Below are 9,220 nucleotides of genomic sequence, written 5' to 3'. Positions count from 1 at the left end.
TATGTTTGTTGTTCCTTTGTTATTTATTTTTTCTAAAATCCGATTGCTGCATCGGAAAGGCCAGTTAAAAATACATAATATACTTTGTTATTTTCTTTAATTTAATCCCTTTTTTAGAATTTATTAGACAAAATTTAACTTTTATTTTACCGTGCCAATAAATATGATCATCACTGTATATATATATATATATAATAACATGATATTATATATATATTATAACATGATATTATATATATATTATAACATGATATATATATTATAACATGGTATATATATATATATTATAACATGATATTATATATATATAAATATATGAAATAGCAGTCCTAATAAACACACAGGCTAACCCACTAGAGAAACCTATTCTGTATCCCACCGAATTTGATGAGACCGCAAATGTGAGCCCGCAACACCACCACCTTAGATCAGTGCAACAGTTGTCGGTAGCTACCCAACAGATAACCCTTACAGCACAAAGTCCAACAGAAGTGCATCACTCTATATCAGGAACTCAAATACCTACAGAATTCTCTACACCAGCTCACTCTCACTATAAAGCAGGTAACACATCTGCATTTCCATCAACGTGTGAAATAACTCCTTCATCAGGAAAAACTCCATCTTGTGTTTTGCTTCCAGAACCAGATGATGAGCAATTGGAAATAGAAGAGGAACTCTGTAACACAATAGAAAAAGTTAACACTATGAGCATGGAAGAAAGGCCTTGGTTACCTAAAATACAAGCCTCAAGATTCTTTAAGTCATTGATCATCAAAGTCAATATTGCTCTTATAAGGCTTGTTCCAGACGAAATAGACCTTAGGCAGTTAAATAACGTCACATATGCAGCTGGGCTGTACATTAGCAACAAAGTACTTCCTCTGAATAAACACCAAAATAGAAATAAAATACCTAATGTAACGAAAGCAACACCAAAATGGAAAGCCAAGCTGATAAAAAAATAAACACCTGTAGAAAGGAACTTAGCCAATTAAAGCAGTTCATGAATAATCCCACAGTGGAATGTAGACTCAGAAACATCGTCAAAAGAATCTGTGCGAAATTTAAAACAAATTGTAAAAATATTAGAAGCATAGTGAAGAAACTAGAAGGCAAAATACCAGCCATTGCCCAAAGAATTAAACATCGCATGGCAAAGCAATCCCAGAACTTTCTACAGGAATCTAATAAGAGAGGAAATTAAAATCCAAGATCCCCCATGTAAACAGGAATTAGACGATTACTGGAGACCCTTATTTGAAAAAGAGGAAGTATATAACGAAGAGGCCCAGTGGATATTATCAATGCAAATAAAAATAAAAGAGAAATGCCAGAGCCAGAAATAACGCCAGATAAAATAAGATCAAAGCTGGCACGAGCTTCAAATCACAAGAAACCTGGCATCGACAACATATCTAACTTCTGGTTAAAACAGCTAACAGCATTGCATGATCATTATAGCAGATGTTTCACCAGAATGTTGAAAGCTTATGAAGCGACACCATCATGGCTATTAAAAGGCGATACAAGCTTAATAGTTAAAAGCACAGAAACCAAAAACCCTAGCAAATATCGCCCAATATGCTGCCTAACCACGACTTACAAGCTGTTCACTGGATTAATAGCTGACAGCATATATGACCATCTTTCATCCGGTGATTATCTTGAGGAGGAACAAACAGGATGTAGGAAAAACTGCCTGGGCACCAAAGATCAATTGCTCATTAATAAGACCATTTTGGAAGATTGCAGGAAAAGAAAAAGAAATCTAAATATGGCATGGATAGATTATCAGAAAGCATTTGATAGTGTACCCCATTCGTGGATACTAAAATGCCTTGAATTATATAAAATCCACCTGACCATACGAGAAATTTTAGCTACCCAAATGAAGGAGTGGCAAATATCCATAACCTTAAACCATAACGGGGGAAGGATATCCATCCCAAATATAAAAATAAAAAAAGGAATCTTCCAAGGAGACAGTTTATCTCCTCTACTATTTTGCTTGGCAATTGATCCTCTAAGTAAGCTTCTAAAGAACTGCCAAGGTGCTTATAATCTAAGCTACAGCCGCCAAAGAGAATCCTCCAAGTTAATAAACCATTTATTTTTCATGGATGATCTTAAGCTGTATGCTAGCTCGGATAAGGATTTAGATCATCTACCGAAAATTGTCCACACTTTTTCTAATGACATTAAAATGAAGCTCGGGCTGGATAAGTGTGCTATGTGTACTCTGAAAGCTGGCAAGAAGATATCTACTAAAAATATACAGCACGATGAAAAAAGTGTAATCAGAGAACTGGATGAACAGGAAACAAAGAAATACCTCGGCATTGATGAAAATGAGTCCATCCAGCATTCAAAGATGAGAGAGAAACTAAGCAAAGAATATTTACGCCGGGTAAGAAAAATCTGCAAAACTGAAATCACAAACAAGAACAAAGTTACGGCAATTAACCAACTTGCCATGCCAGTACTAACATATAGTTTTGGCATTATTGACTGGCCTCAGAAAGACATAAATTGGCTTGACACAAAGACAAGGAAAATGTTAACCTTGTACCGAGTTATTTATCGAAATCAGTGCATGCCTCGTTTGTACCTACCCAGGCGAGAAGGAGGTATGGGACTCTCGGAAGTCAATCATCAACACAGAGCCACAATCGTCAGCATAGGTCAGTACATAATAAGTTCCTGTAACCCCAAGCTTATGAAAATTAAAGACCATTATCAGAATCGAGCAAGTAGTACAACATCTATAACACAACTTGCCACTCATTTTGGAAAAGATTGCCTTACAAATGATACTAAGAACCCAAACAAGCCTGCCACTGACATAGCCCAGAAAAGTCGGAAAAAATACACTAGCCAGTTCCATAGTGTTAAAACAGAAGAATGGACCAACCATAAACGGGCAAAATACCTACCAACTGAACTATCCCAAGAATATATTGATAGGGATGGTTCCCTGGACTGGCTCAAAAGAGGATCCCTCCATTACGACCAAGAGAGGTTGATATTGGCTGCACAAGACCAGGGCCTCATGACAAACGCCTTCAAAAAGATGTGTGGTCTAAGCAACAATAATAAATGCAGGTTCTGTAGCACTGAGGTTGAGAGTGTGGGCCACCTGATTTCTCGTTGCAAAGTCCTACTTGGAGATGGTTATTATACAGATCGCCATAACGGAGTTTGCAAATACCTTCACTGGAAGATATGTAAGAAACTCAACATTCAGTGTAGTAAAAAATCCTGGGAACATATACCCGAACGAACAGTTGGCAATGACAACTACACTATTCACTATAACTACATAATCCCTACTGCTACATATCTAGAAAACGCAGCTGTTAAACCAGATATAGTGATTTGGGACAGAGCAAACAAAAAAGCGACCGTAATAGAGGTCAGTGTACCCAATGATACAGGGCTTAACAGAGTTGAGAGGGAAAAGATAACAAAGTTTCAAGGACTTATGTATGATATGAAACGAAATTGGAAATTAAAAGACGTTTCAATTATACCAGTCATCATAGGAGCAACTGGGCTTATGAAAAAGAACTTTAAAAAGTACATAGCAAGCATACCCGGTGAACCAAGTGCAAGTGAAATACAAACGATTGCACTGAAAGGGACGGCTAGAATCCTGAAAAGATCTCTTGGTTGGACTCACTAAAATAGGGGTAAATGTCAGACATCTGGTTGGATGTCCCATCCCCTAGAAGAAAAAGTTTAAGAAAAATGAAAAAAAAGAGAGAAAATATTATAACATGATATTATATATATATATATATTATAACATGATATATATATATATGTATATATATATATATATATATATATATATATATATATATATATATTATAACATGATATTATATATATATATATATATATATTATAACATGATATTATATATATTTATATATATTATAACATGATATAATATATATAAATATATATATATATATATATATGAGGATTATTTACTAATATATATATATATATTCCTGTTCATGCTAGAAACTTCTCTCTCTCTCTCTCTCTCTCTCTCTCTCTCTCTCTCTTTGTGTATCCGCATTCTTCACATTCACTTCATTTTTCCACTCCACAAGAACATATTTATATTATTCTGTGCGAACCATTATCTCTTAAAAAAAAAAAAAAAAACGCTTCATCCCTTATCCATTGTGTTACGCATCCATTTTTTTTTTTTTTTTGTATCCACGGATGCAAGTGATCCACACAAAGGGCTTGCCAACATCCACCCAACCTAACAGCGAGCTAAAATCACTTGAAGATCCAATAGAAGAAAGCAACAAAATCGGACATACGTTGAATTCAAGAGAGGAGGAGACCAGTCAGCCGTCTCCTCCTCCTTCTCATCAACCTTCTTTTCTCTCTCTTTTCTCCTCCTCCTATCATCTCCTTATTGTACCTATTTACTATGCCTCCCCACGGGACAGAGTTAGACACCAGTGTCGTTTTTTAACGTGGAGAAAAGGTACAAAAATAAAAATTGTCTCAGTCGTGAAGGATTACTCCTCCACAGAAAGAGAACAAGAAAATGAAGTGCAGCATCTGAAGAACAGATACTACACTTAGCGGCTCTGGGCCGTCAATTCCTCCGAAAGCAATTCCGATTCAAACGCAACAGAACTTGACAATATAAATGAAAACCGCATAACATAATATCGACTAGCTTTTTAAGGGCCAAATTTTATTGGATGTCCCTTTTGCATGCACTTTAATCCATTTTATCAAATAATATACTTCTATAAAGAGTACGTTTCCTTTTCTATAAAGAGAAAAGGCCGAGCCGCGATTAACAAAAAAAGCAAAGAAAAACGGATGATTATCATCAACAATTATTATAAAGTCTATTTTTTGTGTGCTTTTTAATCTCCTGTGTCTTTTTTGTGTGCTTTTAAATCTCCTGTGTCTTTTTTATCGTGATTTTATTTGGTCAGTCTTCATTTCATTCTGCTAAAATGTTTTTCCGTTTCCCTTGACTCCGATTTTCTTTCTTCATCTTCTGTTTTTCGTTTATTTTCTATTTTTTATTTTTTTTATATCTATATTTATTTTTTATATCTATATTTATTTTTTATATCTTTATTCTCTCTATTTTTTGTATTTCTTTAATCCGTTCGTTCTTTGTTTCTTTTCTTCGTTATTTTTAATTTTTTTCGGCTTATTTTTGACTTTGTCCAAAAAAATTCATATCAATCCTATTTTATTCGTCCACACGACATGTTCGCACTTTTCCCCTTTTCAGTTGACAGTTTCTGCCTTCTCTCCCTCCCTTTCATCCTTTTATCCATCAAAAAGCAAACAAAACCAATCATCATCATCATTAGAGAACTACGACTAAATATTTCCTCTCTCCCTACCACTAGTCACAACAATTCTTACTACCACCACTCTCATACTACTAACATTGCCGACTACTTTCACTGCTGCGACTGAGACAATAAAAACAAACAAAATAAAAGCCATCTTTTACGCTTTGTGAATACGGTAAAGTCGTGACTCTAAACTCTTTAATCCTATCAATACTCACGTTGTCATCTTTCGTTACTACTTATAACTCCGACTCCGTTGCTACTTTCTTCCCTCGATTCGGTTACTTCTTGACCCCAAATACTTATTCCTTCATCCAACAGCTGTTTTATTCTTTCGCTTCCTCGTCGTCTGCTCGGAGCAAAATAATACATTTTAAACTCGATATTTTTGCTTTATAAAAACAGAACCACTAAAAATAGGGGGGGGGCAGGATTGTTATTTCATTACATACAGTATATAATGGATACGCGTATTTATTTGTAGTCGTAGTATTCCCCTTTTTCTATATCTCTTTATTTCTCTCTCTCTCTCTCTCTCTCTCTCTCTCTCTCTCTCTCTCTCCTCTTTATCCCCCTTTCACTCGTTCTCTCTATTGCTCAATATTTTGTTCCTTCTCTTCCCACTCGTTCTGTGGATGTATCGCCTCCCCCATGTTTATTCCTCGGTCGAGCACTACTGTTCTAGAGAGGAGTTGTTGCTGACATAACCGTATGTTTTGCCGTATGATAAATCTATGTCACTCAGAGATCGAACCACTGAACAAGGTTTGTATCATTTGTATCAGTTTCTTCCACACAAAAACGCTTTATCTAATCAAACAACAGCACTAATAACAACAAAAATAATTTTTGAAAAAAGGAACACTAAATGTCCAACGAAACAAAAAGTGGTACCAGCACCAGCGATGGCCAGGAATCAATCCATGAGGGTTCGGACGGCCCGACCGACTTAAATCGGGCCCAACTCAAACAGCCCAGGGTCCCGATGTCGGAAAGGGCAGCCACTGTCCCACGGATCATGCTAAATATTGTGGATCGTAATGACGACTCAACTTCAATAGGCAGCTCTAAATCCCCAACTGACTTAGGAATCCCTGCAGTCAGTTTACCAAACCTATCAGTCGAACATGATGAGAGTGACGATCCGTATAATGATCGAATGGACAGACGGGGTTCGCGCGAAGATTCCGACCATGCGCTAGGATTGTACTGCTCCCCGCGGATGACCCGTCGTTCTATGAACCTTGAGCTAAGTACACGGGAATCCCCGGGGGATCTAAATTATTGTTGGCTGTCAACATTCGGTACTTCAAACTACCTGAGAGAAGGTAGCCGGGTCGGCAGTGCTATATCGTTGAATAGTGATTGCACAGCCCGAAGCATTGGACTCATTTCGAACGATTCGTCTGACACAACGTCCTACCTTGAGCGGTTGGGTGATCTTGGTGGTCTGATCGGGCAACGTTCACACACACTTCGTCGACATCTTTCAAACCCAGAACCTACACCAGAAGTGCCATCTTGTATGAGAAGGAACTCGCGATCTTGGTCAAATCTGAAGGATGGCCAACCAGAGAGTGTGCCAGAAGTAGAGATGGAACGCAGCATGGAAGGGGAGCAGACAGACTCGGAAAAACAGATGGAAAACACAGAGCAGTCTCCGTTACCAAGTCGGACGCTACCACTTCCACCACCCCCGTGTCGACTGGAAGAGCCGCCACCTGTATTACCTGGACACCAACAGAAACAGTCTCCATTTGAAGAATACGATACGGCGTGTCGTTCGCCTCTTGTTAGGTCTCGGGTTGGTAGTAAAGCGCTACAAGAAAGAAGAATAAAACAATGGTTACTTCAGATAAGTAAATCGACAGACCAAGAAGAGACGGAATTTGACGATGAGGATTATTATTCTTAAATTTATACAAATACATGCGTACATACATATTACATTACCGAAATACTAAAAATAAATATGAAATAACAGCGGAGAAAATGCCGATTCACTTATAGAATTCGAACCTGTGTCAGTATTAATTTCATAGTACAGTTTGGAATTCTGTTATTGGATCGGCATTTTTTTACGGTGGTCATTTCGCGTTTGTTTGTATACCTGATAAAAAAAATTGCGTGTGTGTGGGGGGGGGAGAAATTACAATTTAATAGATTTTTACGAACAAACAAAAAAAATGTCTTCAATTCTTAAAAATAAAAAAACTAATGATACAGGATGTTTTTCTCCCGGAACTTCCCTTTTCACGGATTTCGTTCCCGTCGTTGGCTGACCCGCACAAGTGGATGTCGTCCCAAAACGAAAGATTGACTTCATTCATCTTCGCGTCGATTTTTTAAATTGTTAAGTTTGTTTTTATTTAATTTGAGTTATCTTTTAAATTTAAGTTTATTTTATTACAAAAAAAATTAAAAGAAAAAGCTTCTTTGGAGGTTTTTCGTGAATCCACAATCTCTGATACCCGATGCATACTAAATAAATATTGGTGATATATACAAACATCCATGTGCTTTCTTCCGATGTTTTAGTTATTTACTTGGCGCGCAATTACAAATACACCCGTTTAATTCATTGTAGCCATCCAATCCATCGGCCAGTATTTTCGTCAGGGCATTTAAGTCGTCTTAAAAATTTTAATTCTAAATTTACTCGGAAATTGCTAATGGTTTCCCCCCCCCCCTAATTAGGCTCTTCTGTGTACATAATTTCCGTGTACATAACTTCCGTATACATAATTTCCGTGTACATGACGTCGGTGTAGTGCCTTAAACATACAAGAGAATTAAAAGTGCTGAGACTGACGCAGTGACGCACATCTGTGAGATTAGCAAGTAAAATTTTCTCTCGATTAAACCACTACAAACACATACACACGTATATATGTCTGTGTAAAATTTATGATAATAATAATAATACCAATACCATGTATTGAACTTGGATAAGCCTACATTTACCTTACTTTAAAAGTCTTATTTTTTCTACCTACTCCATTCATCACTCCAAATAGTCATAGTTTGTCGCACATATACAAAAAACATAACATTGGTGAATGTACGTATATATTACATGTAGTAGTAGTAGTGTAATAATAATAATAATAATAATAATAATAATAATAATAATAATAATAATAATAATATTATTATTATTATTATTACTACTACTACTACTACTATTATTGTAATACACACGAAACTTTAATACACAATTTCATTTGGCAGTGAAACATCTTAAAATATACCTGTTCTACTAAGAATTGTTTAATATTGAGACACTATCAGATATACGCATTGTAAATGGATTAGCTAATAATTATTTGTGTGAGAAAAAAAAACTTTTTTGTTCATTACTTTTATTTCGTCTTTTGTTAAAAAAGATGTTTTTGGGTATTTGTTGATTACTGTATATATAATGTTTCAGATGACAGATTTGAAAAAAAATCTTAGAAATAAAAATTTAAATTTTCCTTTTTTTTAATGCATCTTTAGTACGTTGTATTATCTTGTTGTATAGTCATCATACGTATATATATATGTATGGATTGCTTTGTGTACCTGTTTTGTACATTTTTAAGAAAAATAACCATTATACATATAAAATTTATGCAAATGTGTGTATATATATATATATATATATATATATATATATATATATATATATATATATATATAATGTGTGTGTACGAGATGGTATGCTAACAGAACAGATATATACTATTTTCTACCCACTCCATTCCCAGAAAAAAGGGAAAATATAGCAACAGAATAGATACTATATTGACCTAAAGAAGAATACCTGGAAGTATTTACACCACTAAAAAGTAAATGGTAATTCCCGTGAGTTGGTTTTATGAGAA

General features: G+C 35.5%; 1 protein-coding gene across 1 annotated transcript; it reads left to right on the top strand.

Moving 5' to 3' along the window:
* The first annotated feature begins 4,092 nt into the window (after positions 1-4,092).
* Positions 4,093-7,867, top strand: LOC145249672 (uncharacterized). The gene has a single exon (XM_080111460.1). The coding sequence runs from the start codon at positions 6,223-6,225 to the stop codon at positions 7,267-7,269; it is 1,047 nt and encodes a 348-aa protein (XP_079967586.1). The 5' UTR covers positions 4,093-6,222; the 3' UTR covers positions 7,270-7,867.
* The last annotated feature ends 1,353 nt before the right edge of the window (positions 7,868-9,220 follow it).

The sequence above is a fragment of the Euprymna scolopes genome, chromosome 28, assembly GCF_053919585.1.
Source record: "Euprymna scolopes isolate OS-2025 chromosome 28, ASM5391958v1, whole genome shotgun sequence".
Classification (NCBI taxonomy): Eukaryota; Metazoa; Mollusca; class Cephalopoda; order Sepiida; family Sepiolidae; genus Euprymna; species Euprymna scolopes.
This window is presented reverse-complemented; position numbering and strand designations above follow the sequence as displayed.